This window comes from Adelges cooleyi, unplaced genomic scaffold (genome assembly GCF_023614345.1).
Source record: "Adelges cooleyi isolate 19-005CV unplaced genomic scaffold, UGA_ACOO_1.1 ACOO_flye_CR_arks_rails_tigmint_CR_PRNA_247, whole genome shotgun sequence".
In the NCBI taxonomy this organism is placed as follows: Eukaryota; Metazoa; Arthropoda; class Insecta; order Hemiptera; family Adelgidae; genus Adelges; species Adelges cooleyi.
Genome location: NW_026095912.1, coordinates 10,549,659 through 10,571,669, shown reverse-complemented (window position 1 = coordinate 10,571,669; position 22,011 = coordinate 10,549,659). Strand labels below are relative to the sequence as shown.

At 33.3% G+C, this 22,011-nt stretch overlaps 1 protein-coding gene across 2 annotated transcripts in view; it reads right to left on the bottom strand.

The window, feature by feature from the left end:
- Window positions 1-22,011, bottom strand: part of LOC126836800 (uncharacterized) — a 38,149-nt gene that overhangs the window by 5,189 nt on the left and 10,949 nt on the right. For both annotated transcript variants that reach the window (XM_050570444.1, XM_050570445.1), the window contains exon 2: window positions 16,548-16,618. In XM_050570444.1, the coding sequence (XP_050426401.1) occupies window positions 16,548-16,576 (29 nt within the window). In that variant the 5' untranslated portion in view covers window positions 16,577-16,618. The remainder of the gene's footprint in view (window positions 1-16,547; window positions 16,619-22,011) is intronic.

Below are 22,011 nucleotides of genomic sequence, written 5' to 3'. Positions count from 1 at the left end.
CATAAACTGAAAAGTGTAAACAATTAAAATTGTTTTATTTTCTACCGTTCCAAATATGTATAATATAATATCCATCCATTGGAGTTAAATTAGAAAATCGGATCGTTAGTGAAACAAAAAAATGCGTACGCCGAGTTGCTGTCAAAAACTTTAAAAAGAAATGCGATTTAATATTTACCAGAGCGAGAGGACGAATTTAGACCGTTACCTTTTAACATTGGCCTTAATCTGATAGAAATCAGTATCATTTTTCATCCTAGTCGTGTCTCCGCGACAATTTATCATAACATCATATCTGTCAGTGTTAACCAGAGTTTTCACTGAGCTCAAAGCGAAACAATATAATTGTTAGTAGCTATTATATTGTATGTATGTGAATATCTACAGTATACTGTATACATATATATATTGTGCTAAAAACTGATAGATGATGATAATACATTATATTATTTTATCCAACTATAATCCGATTCGCGTCTGTTTTTTGAACTAAATAAGTACAATGAATTCGTGTGTATAGTCGAAAACGAAGACCACTAATAAGACAAAAATAACTGTGTTTTAATTTTCTGTTTATAGTAGTTATATAATTTGGTTTTCGTTGTATAATAAACGTATATAACAAAAATCACTTTCTGCCCCAAACGCGTGATTTACAGCTGCAGTCGGATGGTGTAAATGTGTAATGCTAAGAAAATTCAAAAAAAATTATACACAACTGCTTTAATGTTGTTGTTATTATTATATAAGAATCAAATTATTATTTTAATAATAATAAAACTACCGTAGATTATTTTAGTAACATACAAATACCATAGCACAAAAAATCTTGAAATCCTAAGTAACTACTTTATTTATACATCTGAATACTATTATACGTATTGTAATATAGTGTAGACGAGGTAGCTCGCAAGTAAACTATTCAAAATTCTAAAAGCGTTCCTATTTTATTTGGGTTTGATGAAATCTACACTTTTTACAAATAAAAGATTCTGGGTGCAAGAGAAAGTGTAATTAATGTCAAATATAGTACAGTGGTGTAGACATAAACGTCGGTTCCAATTTTTCCATTTATTATGAAAATACAATACATTGATAATATTATTATTTTATATTTTAAATTCATTAAGGAATCCACTTGATAAAAAAAAAATAATCAATTACAAATAAACTCAACCTAATTTGGGACTATCTCTAGTTATCTAGAGCATTCTGAATGATTTTTGTAATCATTATTACAATATTGGGGCAGTAAAAATATATGCAATTTAATAATTATTCTAAACCTTGGTTATCATCACTAGAATAACGAATATTAAACTATTAGCCTTCAAACTTTGAGTCCACACACAATACATGAAACTATCGATCTAGCATATTATTATTATCGTACTGGAAATATTATATTTGCTTTTCACTATAAATTGCACTTGTTTTGGCACACACGTCACAACATAATAGTTATAGCTTTTGTCTGTCCCCAATCAACCACATATTATTTCCCCCCCCCTTCAATTCTTCCGTCGCCTGATAAATTATTCTAAATACTTAAATTCCTTCACTCTATTTACCACGATTTTTTCACCTCCATCTAAACTTATCCTTTAAATATTCTGTTTTAGACAAACGTTTATTTTCAACGATTATCTTTTTCCCTGCTTATATACGTTAATACTACATAATACTATTTTCAAAATAAAAAAAAAGACAGCAGAGTGCCTCATTCAATGTTTTTAACTACTGAAAACCATTACAAAATTGCAAATCTATTGTAAATATACTTCTAAAAACAAAAATCGTATTACTTATTGGGTATGTGTAAATGTATACATAAATAATCTAGTTGATCTAGTTGCAATTGCATTTTATGAATTGACAATGGCAATGGCATTTGCGCATACATTCATTTTTCACGTGCTCGCAAGTGCCGACGTCGCAGTCCGACATAGACTTAAACCCGTGGCGGAAGAAGGCTTCGTACAGACAGCGCGCCCAACTAAGAAAGAGCACTAATAATGCCATCACGGACAGCACCGTCACGACCATTGGCCAAATGCTTTGGTCGCAGCTATACGCCGTTTCATCAGAAGGGTATCCGTAGAACATACGTGGGTTCGCCGACCGCTTTGACCTATCCTATCGAGGCGGGCAAGGTAAAATTAATTATTCGGTATTAGGAGATGTCGGCAAATGGTCGGTTACATTCATGCTGATCGACAGTCAAGTAAATTATTACTTGATCGTCGGCGTTTAGATTTAGCGGCCGATTCTTAGACAAACCGGTCGAATCATCTGCCGGTCGTTGACGATCGAACAGTCCATCCACCGAAATCTCACCAGTCGGCGACGTAACGGCCGTCATGGAGAAAATCCACCACAGACAGACAATCAAAAGACAGTAGGCCATTTTTGTGTGGGCACATCGAGTAAAGAAATTACTGTAATAATGGCAATTAGCCCATATTACCATATCAGCACATAAACGTACCGTGTGTTGCCCGGCAGCGGCAATATGTTGTAATCCGACCGTTAACAAAAATGTTTCAACCGCATTCCAAGTCATCATTAAGGTGTATGATATATTTTTTAACTTAGAACCGGAGCTGAGGAAGAATTGGTTTTACAATTGAGTATTTTTAAAAATTTGTTTTAACGTTTTAACCACCGAGATTTGTTCGTACAGCCAGTTTATAGACCACAAACCGTAAACAAAAAGTACGATTAAAGTGGAAATTTGAAGAAACCCACTCATTCCTTTTTAAAATCGAGAAAACCCAATTAACATGTTACATTTCAAAGATTCATATATTAGATAGATCCTTACCGATGTACATTAAAAAAATATCTACTCGAATTCAGAAGGAGTTGAAACTTATTCTTTACTTATACTTGATTAATGGTTAGCGCGACACTGTTTGTAACCTAACTTAACTTAATAAAACATTGCAAACTGTTTACTTATATGTATAGTGTGCAGGTGTTTATAATAAATTACTTTTTAACACCAACTTTTTTATTTAACTTTAAAACGTATCAACATAACACGCTTAAAAGTGTGTTTATTAGAAGCCTCACTATTGTTGATAATTTATATAAAAGAAAAATGCTTTCGCAGTATCAATTATTCTATTTGGCCCAACTGTAAAACTTAACTACTTAAGAAAACATGTAAACTGATTCTTATGATTGATTTAGTTTTGGAGCTTTCTACTATTATAAACGACACTACTTGTAAACGAGCTCATCTCTCTTTATTCGGTTGGAAGCCGACTTTTTTGTTTATAGATTTGTATTGTTTACTTTACGTGTAATTAAATACGACTTAATACGCATATTTTCTCTACCGACCTTAATTAACCAAAGCTATTATATACGGCATGCAAATTTGATATCTAACACAAGCGGTCACGCTCTTCAGATCTGTCACGCTTTTTGAAGAAACTCATAAGGTGCCATAGAAACGATCGCCGAGTCACCAAGATAAAGCCGCCAAACACCTTCTAAGCTCTGCTGCTTTCCATCTGTAGTCTATTATCTATTATTATATTCCTCTTATCCGAGGGTGTACATCAACTACAATAGTATGTACCTAAGGGCTATAGTTTAATATTATTACGCTCATTTATATATAGGTAGAAAAACAATATCAAATTCCAAATTTTAAACACTGAGCCCGAGGGTCAACCACGATTTAAGATAATTATTATCTTAAATCGTGGGATCAACTTGATTGTTATTGTGATAATTATTTTAATGGTATGTTTAACAGATAAGGGAACCTAACCTATCTGGAATACATTAAACGCGCTGGCTGGATATTATAAAGTATTTCTATGGGAAATAATCCATTCTGACCGCGACGGTTTTGCCGCCTATTTCGGATATTGCGGCTAAACCGCACACAACATAATAATAGGTACACATATATTTTATTATTATAACTTGTGGACTTGTGGGACGACTGCGAAAACGGTTTTCGTTCTTTTAGTGGACGAGAAACGGCTAGGTAAGATATTATTAGTATTAGTCGTGTGAGGTCGAACCGTACACGTTTGCTTGAATACCAAATACCATACATCGAACGGTATGTATGATGACGATGATAGTAATAATAATAATAATTAGCCGAAGTATTGTTTATCGCCGCCGACCCTTAGGAGACTTCTGTGTGCACGGCCAAGAGTAGCCATTATAGGATCATCTGGGTCAACTCCGGTTTGTTAGTGTTTGGTCGTGGCTCAATTAAAAAAAAAAACCGCACGTCATAACAATAGTGTGTGGTGTATTGTATTAGCACCTTAATTTTGCTCGCCCATGCATATGTATACATGTACATCATAGCCTCGATATTATTATTATCATGGCGGTCGAGAGACACGTGCGGTCTTTAATCCTTTGGGCCACGTTCGCCTCGAAGACGAGACCCACACGGTTAGGTTTCCACGACCGGAACATCCGTTATAGTACATAATAATATACTGCAACACGTTTAGACCTATGCTCCTATCGGAGCGGAAATATGGAAGATAACAGATAACAGATGACATTTCACTAGCCATACTCAAAATCAAGGTACTCAAAAAAATATATGGTCCACGTAAAGACGTATAAGTACAGGGTAATGGAGAATCCGAAAAAATAGACCCAAGGAGACTACAGTAGGAAAACCTATTTGAGAGTTTATTTCAAGAAGCAATAACAGAAATCAAGTGAATTACTTATAAAACCGAATTTTAATATTAAATGTAATTGTGCTAGTTAGCATGGTAACTTACTCCATCATTTTATATTTGCATAGTCCCTTATTGTAACCTTTTCATTCGTTTAATCTAGTGACAACATAATGAAATAGCTAACGAGACTTACTATGGTGGAATTAAAACAACCTTAATAAAAGTAGTGGAGTTCACGTCAATAGCAAGGAATATAGAACCAAATGGATCGTTAGAGCTCAGTAGCTTATAACGAAGGGAGAAAATCGAGAGGAGAGAGAGCTGATTGTAAGGGTTAACAAAGGACAGACAGAAAAAAGAGAAGAAGTTGTATATGATTAAGGGAGTATTGAAAGGGACAATCGGTGACCGAAAGAGGGTAGCGAGAGGAAAGGATTATAGTGGTCGACCTCGCTATTGTGAGTTGTGCTGGTTAAGGCGGAGGTCGAACAACGTATAATATACATCTAGACGACATTTAATGGCGTCATGACTTTGCAATCAAAAGTCTGAGTGCGGTAACTTCTTTTGAATAGCGATGAAAAGAGATTTGCTTAACGACGCTTTTTTTTCAATCTACACTAACTCGACACGGATCGGAGCATAAGTATAGTAGTTTTTATGATTCCTCATACATGACTATACATTTTTTTAATTTTCAAAACTAATAAGCTTTTACGGTTACACTTTTTATAGACACATATTTTATTCGCAACGATACGAGGTTAATGCGGCTTAAACGGCTTTCTGCATCTGAAGAAGTAGTTGAGAAGGCATGTTTGGAGTGGAAATTCTTTTGAAATGTTCAGGTTAATGCGCGAGATTTTTTAGTTTCCTATTCACAATGTTTCATGTAAAATATTATAATATATACTCGGCAATGTCCGTTCTCATTAAAGAACTAGCTATATGCGTATACAGCTGTAATTAATATTTGTTCATATAATACAAAAATACACTGGATTAACCAAGTGCGGCAGCGCTTGTTCCGGACTATATACTCTAGTCAAGAGCAGAATACCGCATTTGTATGTATTATAAAAGCTATAAAAAAAAAAACAAATAATAATCAATACCAAAATGTGCACGCTGTTTTTTTTAGTTTCATTGCTGGTTCTAGAATGTTTTCAAATTTCAAATGTACTTTATTTGTTAGTATTTTTATTATTATTTAATATGTGTATGTGCGAATAAAGGCGCGACCGCTGGCTTATATATGTGTGTGCATAATGATGTGTTTTGGGGTACACACGTGGATAGTACCTATAACAGCTATGTAGCGCCGTCGCCTCCGGGTACATAATAATATCTACTGCTCTTATAGGAGAGTCAATGACCTATAAAAACTCTGTGGAAGAATAACGCGCCGTAACGGTACCCATACTGTCTATACTCGTACATAAAGCTACCACTGTGAGCTCACCACTGCACGACCACGATCTTCCAAACATATTCTTTAATTTAAATTCACGTTATTAATTAAATTTGGCACTTCACAATAATATATATTACACCATAATCATATGATCGTCAGGAGTCAGCACGCAGTTACAATAAAAAATAACAATATCGATGGGGAAAATAGAGATCTCATCTCAGCAAAGGTTTCGACCTTCTCAGATGTATTTTTTCACAATAAAAAACACCGAAGAAAAACTCATTAAGAAATGTCTTAACCAGTAGCCCCGACAGACACCCAGGATGTAAGTAGGCTGGCCGTTTAGATAGCGGACAGTTCATATCGCACACTATCCCATTAAGGGGAACGGAAACACTATTTAAGGGGCAAATGATAGGTAATGTTTGACAAAAATTGATCAAGTAGCCATTTTAAATATGTCGACTAATTTAAGGTGAAAAAATATGAAACGCGCTGTCTTTTAGGATCGACTTAGTGTGGACCTATAATTTACATACAAAAAAGATGCTAATATTTGAGGTATACTATCACTTTACTTGTCAAAAGATACAAGTCAAATTAAATGTTAAGCCATCTTAGCTAAAAGTGAGAGTGTATTTTAGATATTAATTAATTTAAGGCAGTACAAAACATAAATACGTTATATCCCTTTTAAAAGTTTTTTTGTATTCTAAAAAAAAAAAGTTAAGTTTAAGTTATTAAATTAATCCAAAAAATAAATAATTATGTTTATGATTAATTTAATTGTAATAAAAAAAACACTCTTTGATTTAATCTATCAATGAGTAATAACGTCTTGAGTATATTTTATTTTACTGTAAAAACTATAACGGGTATGATACACAATGTATTTTGTATGAGCATTATATTTTATTTTCTATTCGATTTAGTATAGCTACGATGCGAAGCTGAGAAGGTATTGTTTTTAAAATAATTTATGAGAGTAATATTGTAATTTAAAAAATGTAAAAAAAAAACCAAATAGTAGATACATTGGATACTATAATATTATATTATTTTTCGTTCAAATTCAATTATCCAATTCCCATCCGTGACATCAAGTCGATACAAATGATATGACACAAACGACCGCCTGCAAATCAATCACACGCTGAATAACAATGATATAATAAATGAAAAAAAAAATGATAATTATTATTTTATTGTTAGTTTGTCGCTTTGTCGTGTATAAAGGATTAATATCCTTACGGATCTATCGTCTGGATGAATGATTGGATCGGATCAAGCTAAGGAGACGGTTAATCATATTATCTTTCGGATAGAATTCCAATTCTTAATGTAGCGTTCTTCTTATACTTTATATATTTTCATTTGTTTTGTATGTATCAAAAATCAATTAGACGAGTACAAGCCGTGATAATATCTGGTAGCTGTTATTATTATCGATTCCGCTAACGATCATAAAGCCATTAACGCTGCATTGAATCCGAAACCCAAGTCAATGTATGTTAAGGAACCTATACACTAGCATTTATAAGGCGCATTGTATAGGCAATTTTTCACTAAAACTCAACATTCAGCTAAAATTTGTAAGCATATTATGTATTAACACAAGGAAGAGGTAACTATTAAATATCTAATTTAATATTTGTTTTCAAGTTTAAAAAATTTACAAGGTATCACCAATCGACTTATGCACGATTTTAAAATTATTTTTAGTTAGTTAATAATTTCTAAGTGAAATACAACCAACGCTATATCGTTTTTAAAAAGTAAAAAAAGTCCTTTCTTAATTAATCAATTATTCATTCACTGGTTGAAATATTTAAAAAAAGAGCGATGGTAGAACACAGACAATGTTGTTGTCTATATTATGTGAAAATTTGGTTTCTTAGTTTTGATTACAGCCTTTGGAAAATTAATCCACGCAAGGCGGGTTTTTTGAAGAAAGTAACGGGTGTGTGGCGCCCTCTTAACATTTTTAATTTTTGATAAATACTCAAGCAAAAAGCAAGTACTTACCGTCACCCCAGTGTATGCATTTATTTGTATACATAAATTAGTAAAGAATATACATATCTTTATTTCAGCATAACTACACATATGTTAGTCATGATACATTATGTGACCGCATGCACTACCCGAAAGTCGGTATAATACTATTAAATTGTCTGTGACTGGACAAAAGAAGAGCAAATACCATATTTTACCTAACCCCCGATGTTATGTTCAATTAAAAAAAATCCTGTCGGAAACGATTCACTGTTGTGTTGTTATTAACCAAGATAATGCTTTTTTCAATAGAGTTGATAATATGTTCTTTGTTTGCATCTCATACAAATTGGCGGCATATGGAGCTAAATAGCTTTGGTAAAAAACGCCAAGTTTTGTTGCATAATATATTTCTTATTTGGTCATACAAACGTATTATTTTGAACAAGAGTTATAATTATTTAACTATCAACAGGTACAAACATTAGATAACATCAGTCGGAGTCGCTTGTGATCACTAGCCAGGTTATATTCGTGTGAGATCAACCGCTTATCTAATAATATTACAAATTTCAAAACGTTTAGACATTTTCTTATAGACGGTTCAGACCTATTAACCTAATTAATCTATTAACCTAATAGTTAATTGATTTTTATAAACACCTGGACATATGATATATATATCCAGAATATATTCGTCATGTATGAAGTCCAGAACTACCATATCCTGGATGAATAAACATCCAAAAATACCTAGCTCGAACATAATGAGTACAGTAATTTGTATGGTCGTTAATTTCCTTTGATAAAAGCAGAAATAGAGAGAGAAAAAGGTCAAGATACGAATATTATTGAAAACCATACATTCATCAGATGTCACATTAAATTTATGTTTAAAACAATATTCAACTCTTAGAGAACATTTTTTTTTTTTTGCAGTACGAGAACTATTTTATTTGTAAATATAACATTACTGTTTTATGTAAACTTGTGTATTATATAACATCATTTTTTTCTATTGGACATTCTTTTTAGAGACCGATTTTCTGAAGACCAAAATTCCGAAGAAATTGTTTTCAATCATATTATGATGGAACTTAAGACATTTTATTTTGTATATGAGCTACCTATCACATGTAACCTGACCGATTCAGTGGTTTTCGCACTTGTCAAATCTCAATACTATAAAATTATAAACGTTCAGCAATCTAGTTTTATTTCCATATTATCCGTGTTTACTGCAGACTAGTACTTACTGGCACGTGCGTTAGTACTAACATTGAGTATATACATACATATTATACTCAATGGTACTACTTTATGACCATATTGAGTGCTACATCCATTTTAGGCAGATAGGCTTAAGTTCAGCGAATCAGTATAGGTGTTACACGCGTCACCACGTACCGACTCATATAACCGTTGATGGTAATTAATTACGGTCAATTACCGTTTTTGAAATGAACGCTAAATGCGACGTGTCTCCCTGGGGCTATGTTATTATATTCGGTATATTATATAGGCACTATAATTATTGCTATTAAATGTATAACGTTGCGGTAAACAAACCGAATTTCGGGCCGCGTGCATGGGAGACTTACCTGCCTGAGTATACTAAAAAACCATAATAATGTACCTACCATATTATATAAGGTTCGTGTCGTAGGTATAGACCAAGCTGTCGGAAAGTAAAAATCAAACAAAGAAAAACACACAACTATTCGGAAGTGACTCTTGTGGTCACACAAGCCGCCAATGATTTAATATTTGCTTGCCAGAGACAATGCAACGGCACATGTTAAGTATACAATGTATATACATACACATATACAGTATACCAATATATAATAGATCAGTCCGTGGGTAAAAAAAAATATGTAGTTAATCGACCTATTGCGCAACGATAGAACAAAAGAAAGTGAAAATTTCTTTCGGTGCACTATATGGGATACTCGAAAAAAAAATAATACAATAATCATAATGGTCTAATACCAGCATAGAGGTTGTAGGTATATTATTATTTTTTTATTATTATTTAGGACTATGCTTTAGTAGTATGGCGGTGGCGGAGTTATTGTCCTGCCTAGACGACCAATAACACAACTATAAAAAATAATAATAACACAACGATTGCGCCACGTTTTCTTAGCCCATATAAAACGTATCATTCTCATAACTTTTGAGTACATTATGCATATTCCCTATGATAATATAATATATTTTATACATCACTGACAGACCAAGATTTATTGCATTTTATTCGCATTGTGTTGCTACATTGTAAACAGGGTGACCGGTTTTACGGAGACACTCATTTTATTGAAAAACAATTGCAATTATGTAGTTTTTCTATTTTTATTATTAAATTACTATATATTTACCTTTTGCAGTACTAAATATAAACGCAACAACAAAAATATACAAGCCTAATATTATATCATGTGTGTATTACACTTGAACAACCGTCGAAGGAATGGTGCTAAAAAAATATAAAAAATACCAAACGTCGACGGTTATTATTTTTTAATATCGACCGTTTAAAATCTTAAACTGTCTTATTGTAAGCTGCGGCGCGTTATTAAACTACAAGACTTCTCATTTAATAAGTTTTCAAAATTTTCTTTCCATTTATTTTTTACAACCTCATCATTCGTTACCACCCTCTTGTCCTTCCCTCACTTTTTATGCATCATATATTTCAAAAATATCTGGACCATTTTTTTCTAACCTTAGTGAATATATAAACTTCTTTTTCGTCTTTCTTTTAACCTCTCGTACATCACTTTAACTTCACTTTTCTTAAATCACTCTTAGCTTCCTAACGCAAACGTTTGTACTCTATCCAATATTGTCTCCTCCTATTCTTCTGACATAGCTTAAATTAATTTTTTCTTACTCGCTATAACTCTCTGAACTATCTCACCCCACCACCACGTTTCCTTGTTTTCTGGCATACTACTCCTGCTCTTACCAACAATCTCCTTTGTCGTACTCTATACACTGGTAATACAATTGTTGTTATTTATGTATTAGATATGTTATAAGAAAATAGTAGAAAGCGGCAATAGTCTTATAGAACATCGTTGAACTTATGAATTAAATCTGTGTAAACAATAAGACTAAATATAATTGTATGCTACATTGTTTTGAATGGAGGTTGATGATTAGAGACCCAAAAGTACTTTTGCGGTAAATAGTTGTAATGCACATGGATGTGGGCAGACTTTCTGGGCAAGTAATGATATTCTATAAATGTTTATTGTTAGATCCAATTTTATTATTTTAATTAAAAATTGCTAGGTTTTTTTTAACCAACAATTTTAAATCAGACGATAAATGCCATTTCCAAAGTATAGTTACAATGTGTTGTGTAGGACATTGCGTTTTACAAAATGTCGATGGTTTATAACTTTTACCTAACCTTTTATTTTTTTTTAACAAAAATCAAATGTTATTCATTAAAGTGAACTTTTTTACAAACAAAGTCTTTTTGTACATTTTCATCTGCCGAATAGTGCACGTTAGAGTGCAGGAGATAACATGGGTGCATACAATCGGTGGATAACGACAACTGATTATGAACGCACACGATCGAATACATACTTACATATATGCAGTTTAATAACCCCGAGTCTTGCCGACGGAATAGTAGTAATAATTATTGGAATCCGACTTTTGTTTGGTACACACAACAATGCATACACACACACGTATATATCAAACACTAGTATACCTATGTGTATAGTGATAAAACATACTATTATTGTTATTTGTTACCGTCGGATATTTTTTTTTTTAGTATTTGACCAAGCTCGTTAAAGTCCTCCTGTATTTATACAATACAAGCCTTTTGTGTGTATGTTTCTCGCTTAGAAACCGGCTTGGATTTTCTATCGTCAAATCGTAAACGCACAGTCCGGTTGCAGTAACACCCATTGGGGTTAGAGTTTTATTTTTCATTTTTTTAAATGCACTTAAATACAGTGACGTGCACAGGAATTTCTGGTCTTGCGTAGGCGTCGTCTACTGTATGGGAACTATTCGATAACCGCACAAAACACAACTTAATTCATAGTTATTATATTATGTATTTGCGACATGCAACCGGTTAGATTGGTGGTCTTCCGGAGCAGGCAATCGAAGGCGACCGACGGGTGAAAGTCACTGGGAGGCGACGTTTGAGAGCATATCTTTTTGACACAACTATGTTATATTACATAGAGCTTAGATCGTGATGGAAGTCTAGGAATAAGATGTGGGACTGGCTGACTACAGGATGCAGCCATAGGCTATAGGAATGGCTATACAGCGGACACGTGGACAGTAGTGAAGCAATTTTAAGGAAACCCTAAGAGTGATCATAGATAATAAACTATCAGTCATTTGAAAATAATTTCCATTCAAGCTAATCACTACAGATAAGAAATAGTAAGGATAACACATTTTTAAAAATCATCATTGACTGCTGAATGAGAAATATTCGCGATACTGGTCACACTCAGAGTTGCCTTTATAACTACTTTACAGACCTGTATGTGATGTAGTTACTTTAGAGCTATCAGTAAAACTTCATAATATTACCAATGTTTATTTTACACATGATTAATGTTACTTAGTCAAACCTTTGGTCTGTTTAAAAGTCAATTTATAAAAATTCTAACTTTGACTACAAAACCTAGCTTAAGTATTTATTTAAATGATTTTATAATCTAACCGGAGCTAGAATCGATTGAACCATTGAGATTTCAATTCTTGTAATATGACATTAGCTAATGCGAAAGCATAAAATGTATTCTCAGAGATTATTTAAGTACCGAAAATACATTAGCAAACCAAAATTGATTTTGTTCCCCAAATCCCTGGACATACATACTAGTGTTATACTATATACAATTTCTATAAACAACGTGATTTGACAAAAAATGCAGGATCGTTTACTCATAAATACTTGTGACCAAGTGCTTAGCACTATATCAATTATCACGTACAAAATTCCACACTAAAAAAAAACGTATGGTTGACTAACCATTAATCTGTTGTATTAATATGTTATACAATTTTAATGTTACCTAACTTATGTTGAATAGGGCTTAGGATCTTAGATTTGGTCACTTTCGTGTACACTTATACTGTCGTTTAGCGTGCACCATTCCTTTGTCTTTCCGTTTACCTTCAGGGAGCTGAAACTCTATCTCGTCACTGATTTAACACTGAAATAGGCTCGAATGAGAATAACTTTTCATTTGAGCACCATCACCGCGTGAGTTGAATATAGTTTTTTTTTTTTTTAACGCAAACAATAATATATCAAGAGCAGCAAAAAACGTGTCGTCACAGAAAACACGAATTAGTGGTAAAAAACACACTCAAAAGTATCCCGCGGACGTGGGCAAAGAAAAACGATGAGAAAGTACTTGGCCGGGTGGACGTGTATATTTTATTATATTATTGTCGGCAAAGCGAAATCGAAATCAGATCAGTCCAAGAGATTTGTGTAAGATTTCGTTGTGGAAAATAAAAATCATCTCCGCCAACTGCTTAGGTACAAGATCGTCGTTGGTTGGATACATCCGCACATCCGCATAAAGAAATTAGCGGATAAGGTGTATGAACGACACAATGAGCAACGATAATAATTATGTATTGTCAATGGCAGAAGTTTGCCAATAATTATTATTATTATCATTGCAAAGCAGGAATAATTCGATGAAGCCTACTTACTTGCTAAAATATGTTTTTTTCCCATAAAATACATTTTTTCAATTAAAATCACAGCGATGGTTTCCGTACAACGCACATACTTATACTTACATTACTTCACGTATAGTTTCTCACGCGGTTTGTGTACTTAATGTTTTCTCATTTTTTTCTCTAGAAATTCTAGGCACATTTTCGATTATTATATTGTATGATTTCATCGCACACAAAAAATATACTGAAATAACCCATAAATACACAATGTTAAATCCGTAAACTAGTGCAAATTTTTGGGAAAAATGAAAAGTCGCACCGCCAAAAAGGATTACGCACTGACTTTCTCGACAGCAACAAAATCAAATGGATTTTTACATGTTGCATAACAGTTTATAGACTAAGCCTACAGTGTACAACCGTGAACAGAAATTGACATCAAACGTTTACACGTGTGATGTGGTTGATTGTTGACGGGTTGTGCCTACACAAACGCCCTAGTAGTCAGATGTTTTCTTTAGGGCTTTAAGAAAACAAATGTATCGTGTTGTGGTTTTTTTATTATTATTATTTTTTTTTTAAACGAGAGCTAGTGAATATATTTTACAGGACTATAATAAATGCTCGGGTAAGTAGCGTGGAGCGTTTCTGAAATTTCTAACATCTCACGGGGCACTATTTGTCTCGTCCGACGGCGACAGCATTTTCACCGAAAAATAACCGATCCACGATGATTGCTTATGTTCGAGCACCGTGTCAACCAGAAACGTTGTAATTGAGATTTAGATATTATGGTGATCATCTCGTGGACGGATCGAAAAGCGCGAAAAAAAAAACGAAAGTAAGGATCTATATTATTTTTATGTCATTTATGCGGTGTACGCGGCTATTGTAGTTGTTTATTCAAAACTCGCTGATCAAATACCCGGTCTGTGTCGAATTTGTTTTGGAACGCCGAAATTGAAAACGGATAATACGGTATGCACATAATAATATGATATTTTATTAGAAGTCGACATCTGTCTCTGCTGGATAATCTATTCATAAGATTTTCGGTTCCACCTTTATTCTATAAATAATGAAATATGAAACCAATCCGGTGGCGCTTAACTATTATATTTATTATACACAACCCGGGTACTCAAAAAGAAGAACATACAGACAATCAAATAAGACCGCGAAAAACGATCACAATTATTATTAGTCAAATATGGATTAGATTTTTGACCGATCGATGATGTTTTTTAAAAATCTCGATTACCGTTACATACTTTTTAACCCAAATTTTGTTTATACAAAAAATTTTGTTTATTTTGTATTAATTGTTTTGTTTTTATGATACATTTATGGAATGTACAAAATAAAAATATACACATTTTTTCCACGTTTCTGGAAACGTTTGTGCTTCAATAATCAGCCCTAGAGCTTAATAGAGTCCAAGTCGTGTCATACAAAATAATATATACCTACTTAGATATAATCATTATGTTATTCACGAAGTGTCTACTAACAAAACGATCCAGGTCGTGGACGCGTTGCTTAAGTTTTGATTGGCCAAAAGCAAATTGAATTATCAGACTCGACCACGAGGACAGCACAATAGTACTGGGCCTACTGCACGCGTTTCACCCATAAATGCACCACAGCGGCGTTACAGTTTCTAGAGCCCAAGACTCACGAACAGCCGTTTCTTCAGTAGAACGCAATTTATAATTAATACTCACAGTCTGTAGAAGTATCCTTATTATTGTTTATTAGTTTTAGGAACGTTTACGGTCACATCGTACTAAACAACCGAAATCGAGAACCTTAATTGAGGAATCCGGTTTCACCCGGACGACTCGATCGACAGACAGACCGACCATGATGACAAACGTAAACATCGAATTTCACTGTACAGTTGAACGGTATATTATTTATTCTATAGGCTTAGGTATAGCTATACAGAAGCGCACGGTGACAAATCTGCCACTTTTTGAAATTAATCCGGACATTCCGTCCATTCTATATAATCTTCATTGTGCCGGAAATTGTATTTGGGAGACAACAGCTATAATAGGCGAACACGCACAAATAATTTATAAATTTCTTAGCCAAACCATTTGGTCAAGGGTCTGATGTAAGACCAAAAGTTTTGATCAACAAGCTGAGACGACCAAACACATAGTATGCCATAACTCGGTATTACTCTTAAAGTGTTTGCACGATTTTGCTGTAAGACAATAAGACCAGACAACTCCACCCCAACCGATAACACCACGGATTGATATTGTATACCGGTGTTTAAATCATGTAGGGCGAGGTCATCCGTGTCAACAATGAAGTTAGTTATGCCGTCATTATAGGTCAATTATTTATTTGTTCGAATTTCGGCTTGATTTGATTTTTTCCAAATAACTATTATAACCGTAGCGCCGCCTAATAGCACGATTAGTCGTGGTTTGCCCGACTCGTTTGTATATACACATACCGCGCTCGACACATACACCAAATACTATTTAAATAGCACATAATATAATATCAATGGTTTATAAGGACCGACCCAATAAACACAACACATCTATATCGTCCGTCCTTTTGCAATTTTTGGCTGGCCGACACCCCATTTACATGGGATAAAGAGATATAGGTAAGAAGAAGAAGAAGGTATTTGTATTGTAAAGAGATAGTAGTTATTGAAAAAGTCTTCATTAGAATAGTTTCTGGGTATAGTTACTTCCTCGTGTGTTAGTCCAATAATAAGTAATAATAACTTGTTAGTTTGTACTCACTGTGGTTTGATCAACTTTTCGATGTACATTTTGAACTCTTAGCATTCATGGGTTGACAATAATATAAACGCCTGGAAAAAAATACATTCAAATAATTATTACACAACGTAAAAATAGTTTTTTTTTTTAAAATAAATTCTACCCGGTTTTGCATATATTCCACACATACACACGCCATATTACATGCGGAACCGCTTTTGGGTATTTTGCGCTGTCGGCGAATAATAACGTATCATAAACGACACTCGTTTGTCGACACGTTAATAATTTTATTTACTATTATTCGAATACAATAAACATCATATTATCGTCGTTACACGGTCGTTGTCCAAACACTCGTCGTGCGACAGGTACGGACGTCAATGGGAAACGTTTTCCATGGATAGAAAGCAAAAGCGACTTATATTTGTACTCATGGACCTCCAGGAAGACAAACAACAATAATAACACAGAAATTGCAAAACGTACACGCTCAAACTATTAGATATTTTATTATGTATTGGTTGTCCGTTGTGTCACAATACATAGACAAAAATGTACCGCGGACCGCGGTAGCTGGAATTGACTTGTGTTCGAGTTTCAACGAGCACTGCAACCAGTCCGTCAATTGTTGGTATATTTTTAGTGTTTTTAGCCATAATTTTATAGTTATCCTCTCTTAAAAGACGTGTAACAACATGACCCAGAATTTCCCAATCGTCTAATACTTAAGGGTTTTCTTTCGCAATAGCTAATACCATACCATCCCCTCCCCCAACAATATTTGTTATTAAGTAGAAAAAACTTGCATACTTTTATAATGTTTAATTGTTGATCGACAGTGAGGACATGGAGGATTCAACTCGGTAGCTATAAAGCAAAATTAATACCTGCTCAACACCTGAAACCACAGGAGAATTGGGCTAAATTTGTGTTATCGAGAAAATAATTCCCAAAGCTACATAAATCATGTACAGTGTGATCAATTAAACGCAGGACAATATATAGGATAATATTTTTTCTCTCTTAAAACAATTGTAATTTTGTAGTATTTCTTTTTGGGACACTTTATTTTAACTCGATAATCAAACTTTTATTTTTTCGAGACCTCTATTAAGTTTTAAAATTTAAATTGTTACTTGTACACAAAACTATTCAAATTTAAAATAATTTGCTGAAAATGTTGACTGGTCGATAACCAGTTATGGGTTGTTACTTTCAAAGTTATAAGAGTTTAAAATTTTGGACGGGTAGTAGAGTGCAGTTGAGTAACGCGCGATGATAAAAATAATAATACACTCCACTCTTCTTGCCATCCTAAGTTTTAAGCTTTAACAACTTAAAAAGTAATTATCCAAAACTAATTGGTCATCGACAGTTCAAAATATTCAGCAAATTATTCTTAACTTAAAAAGTTTTAATTAAATGTATATGTTACCGTTAAAGTTTATAGAGCTCTGGAAAATACCAAAAAAGGTAAATATTTAGTAATTATAAAATATTTTAAGATAAAAGATATAAAAATATAGGTATATAAAGATAATTTAAATAAAAATGCCCTAACCGGGATTTTCTCGGCATCCCGGTGGACCTATCTGCACATATCTCATCGTACCTCAAAACACAAAAGAATAACACTAGTCGAGTCAAATTGAATCACCCTGTACAACAGTTTGGTTTATCATTCGTGAATAATAATTTGAATAATATGTCCAGTCATCAGCCAATAGTAAACCGCAGAAACGCATCTCACGAGTACATCGTTGTTTATTGTTGTTATTATTTTTATGTGCATACACATTTTTTTGTATCTTGAAAAGATACCACATCGGGACTTTCCGGTCCAATTTTCACCGGCCACGCCCATAACAGGTTAGCACACTTAAAGCGCGCACGATTCGCACGAGTACGGTTATGTTAAGGAGTAAAACGTAGGCAATGCGTAGTAGAATAGTACTATCGAGGAAGACGTTTCGGATATAACTAATCTATTGTTATAGCTGCTGACGGTGTGATTAAGAGATATCTAATTATAACCATTGGACAATGATAACCGCCTACACTTAAAGGAATTTCATCAATCAATAAATGTTGTATTTGTATATGAAATAAATATAACATTGTATGAACTTGAACTCGGATACTACTGGTTTTAAAAAAATTAATCATTCACATCGTCAGATTTTCAGTTAATATATTATTTGGTTCAAACTTTGGGTCACTTAAAAATCAAGTAGAGGTGTTGATACAGATGATAGAGTATTATTTGATAAAAGTTATAGTAAGGTGTCTACAAAAACTATTATAATTTGTGCCGGAATAAAATAAGACGTTTTGTTGCATAATATACGGTTTGTTCTGTCTATTAGTTAGAGATCAACAAGTTTGGCCTAGGGTTGGGAATGGAAACAGCAGAAGCGAGTTAAACTGACTCAAATAATTGACCCAAAACGAATAAAGACCAGTAATATATAAAAAAAAATCGCCATAGAATTATAGCAAACGGACGGAATTATAGTGATTTTTCTCACCGAAAATGGATTCTTCAAGGCTGTTAAGATTAACGGACAACACACATGTGTAATATGCTCACACGGGTGGAAAATAATAGCGGTTATTGCTGTCCATTGTCTTTTTGTTCTTGAACTCTCGGAAACTCAAAAATAAATTAAGTAATATGTTGCCCACCGACCACTATTTTTGTTTGACCAATGACTTAGGCATGCTCGCACAAACGGCCGTTTCTACCGTTTTCCCACGAATTATTTATTTTTTGTATTAACCTTGGACACACATAGCAAGCGCATGAGTAAAATAATTCCACTGCGAAAGCAACCTGTTGATACTACGCGGTCGAGATGTTGCATAAAAAATAATTTAAAATAATCAACTTTTTTATTAGAGATAAAAAAAGTTACCAATAAGTTTCAATCATTTAGGTTTATCCAAATAATAATAAGAAATAACTAATTGTCATTGTAAATGTAATTTATTGTAATTCATAGGCAATGCCCATCTCTGTTTGTTACAAAACCGTTTAACCAACATAACTGATTACACAATGGCATGAGCTTTTTTATAATTTATTTTCAGGTTCATTTAAGTTAGGTTAATAGTTTGTATCATTGTACTGGCGTATCCTTATTTAATTCTAAGATATCAGTTAAATGTGGGAGTCGTTGTGATTTTGATATTACCTACTATTTAATTGTGTCATTCACAATAACATTACGAAAAAATACCATCTCAGCTCCAAAATTAATCTATTGTTTATTATATAAACATATAGAAATCGTATTAATGTTTAATAGTTTAATTTGCTTACAAATAGAACAAACATATATTATATCACAAGCTGTCCTGACCCGCCGTTGCCCGTGTATTAGAATAGACACACAATCAGCTGATCGGATCAGTGTATCCCTGTGGTATGAAAAACCATAGAGATGTATTGATAACTATTGATACTATTGATAATCATAATTAATCATTTTAATTAATTGAACATTAAAAGCATGTTCTATCTGATCAAATTCTGAATCTAAACCTTTTTCGAATCAATTTAATCGCGCACACAAAATTTCATAAATATCTGTCCAGCCGTTTAGGAGGAGTTTGCATACTTACACGCGAACAGAAGAAATTTATAATATATAAAGACTATATTATTTTAACAATATTTCGAAGATATATTTGAAATAAACCCAGGCAGCGAACTATACAATTAAAATAACATACAAATACTCGTACCTATCGTGGGAATGTTGCGCTGAATTGATTAATTTTGTATTTCGACTGTCAATAACTATTGAATATAGCGTTGCGCAAAACGCAACAAGAGCTTACGGGTAGATTAAATATGGTTAGGTAAGGTAAGTAAATATATGGTTTAGGTATTCATCGGATTCCGTGTAATCGACCCGATAATGTAAAGTTCTTGGAGAATAAAATTAATCAAATTGCACTTGATATGCAAATGCAGGTTTTCATTTCAAAAGGTGGGCCTGCCAAGTTTATAGGTACACACTACACAGAGTGGATATAATATATTGTACACATTATAGTATCCCGTTGGAAGTGTGCGATTAACGGACCGGACGATTCATTACAGCAGTTCTGTTTAGATATTCGCCTGCATAACGGTCTGACCCGACGGTTTCCGTTTGCAAATAATATTTAATATATTACACACATAATATGTACAAACGCACACGAAGTCTATTATTGATTGTCGATAAGAAAAATGAAAAACGTTAAGTTAGTTTAGAAAATTAAACCGATCGACGTGTTATTTAAATTTAAACCAAAGCTTCATAAAAGTCATGAAAAGGTGTATTCGGCCGCGGTTTGGCCATGATACGCATCGAATTAGAGAAGACCACTTATAGATATAACTGTATACTGTAATAATATTAACATTAATGTATTACTATTATGTAGAATACAAAATCATTGAGCGTGGAAGTACGTTTGAACGATTTGCAAATAGCAACTGCTCGTTTTCGCACCCGAACCAAAATGCTAAGTGGTATTATAATATTATATTATCCGTATAAATAATAATATGTGTAAAAAAATCAGTACCGTGTTAAAAAGTTCCAGAGCGTAAACACTTAAATTATGCGGTGCCAAAAAAAAAGGCAAAACTATTGAGTCGTAGCGATTATAGGAATTTATATTATGATACAGCAAGAAAAAAAATTGTAAATACTCAAGTCTATTATAGGTGTTGTAAATCACGTATGACAACAGGACGTTACGAGTATTCGTCTGGTAATCTACCGGAAGCCGGAAGGACCACAAAGAAGACTGCAAGGATTTGATGAATAGGTGAGAATTAGCTACACCTGAATAGTTTGTGAATTGAGAGAAAAAGGTTCTAAGCATGGCCGTATTCAGGAGGGGGGGGGGTCCAGGCTCAAATCCCCCCCCCCGAAATTTCATCGAAAAATATTTTTATTACCTTTCCTTTATATCTTTTTTTCCATTTTTTTTGAAGTATGTAATCCTGAAAATGATGTAAAAAAAAGAAAAATATTTTGATGTAAGTTTTCTTTTAACTTTAAAGCCTAAATAGAATTAAATAATAATAAATACGTGATATTATCGTTATCGCCTGCTTAGGCTTATGGACACGCCAATGAATTTTAGTATTTTTCGAATTTCGTTGGTGTACCTTATTGGAAAACGTCAATAATGACTGGGTAATAATGTTTACATTCATATATAGAATCGATTCAACCCTGTATATGAATAAAAGCACGAGTCTTGTCGATAATAAAAATATTATATATATATATACATACATACATACATACAAATGGAATTTATAGTGTACTCAAATTGTATTACATTTTTGGATTTGTACCCAGAATAACGAAATATTTTATAAATATGTATATATCAGGGTCGGTGACAACGACAGGACACCGTAATCGTTTACTGGAAAGATCTGTTATTTCAACCTGCTAAAATAGTCAAAACA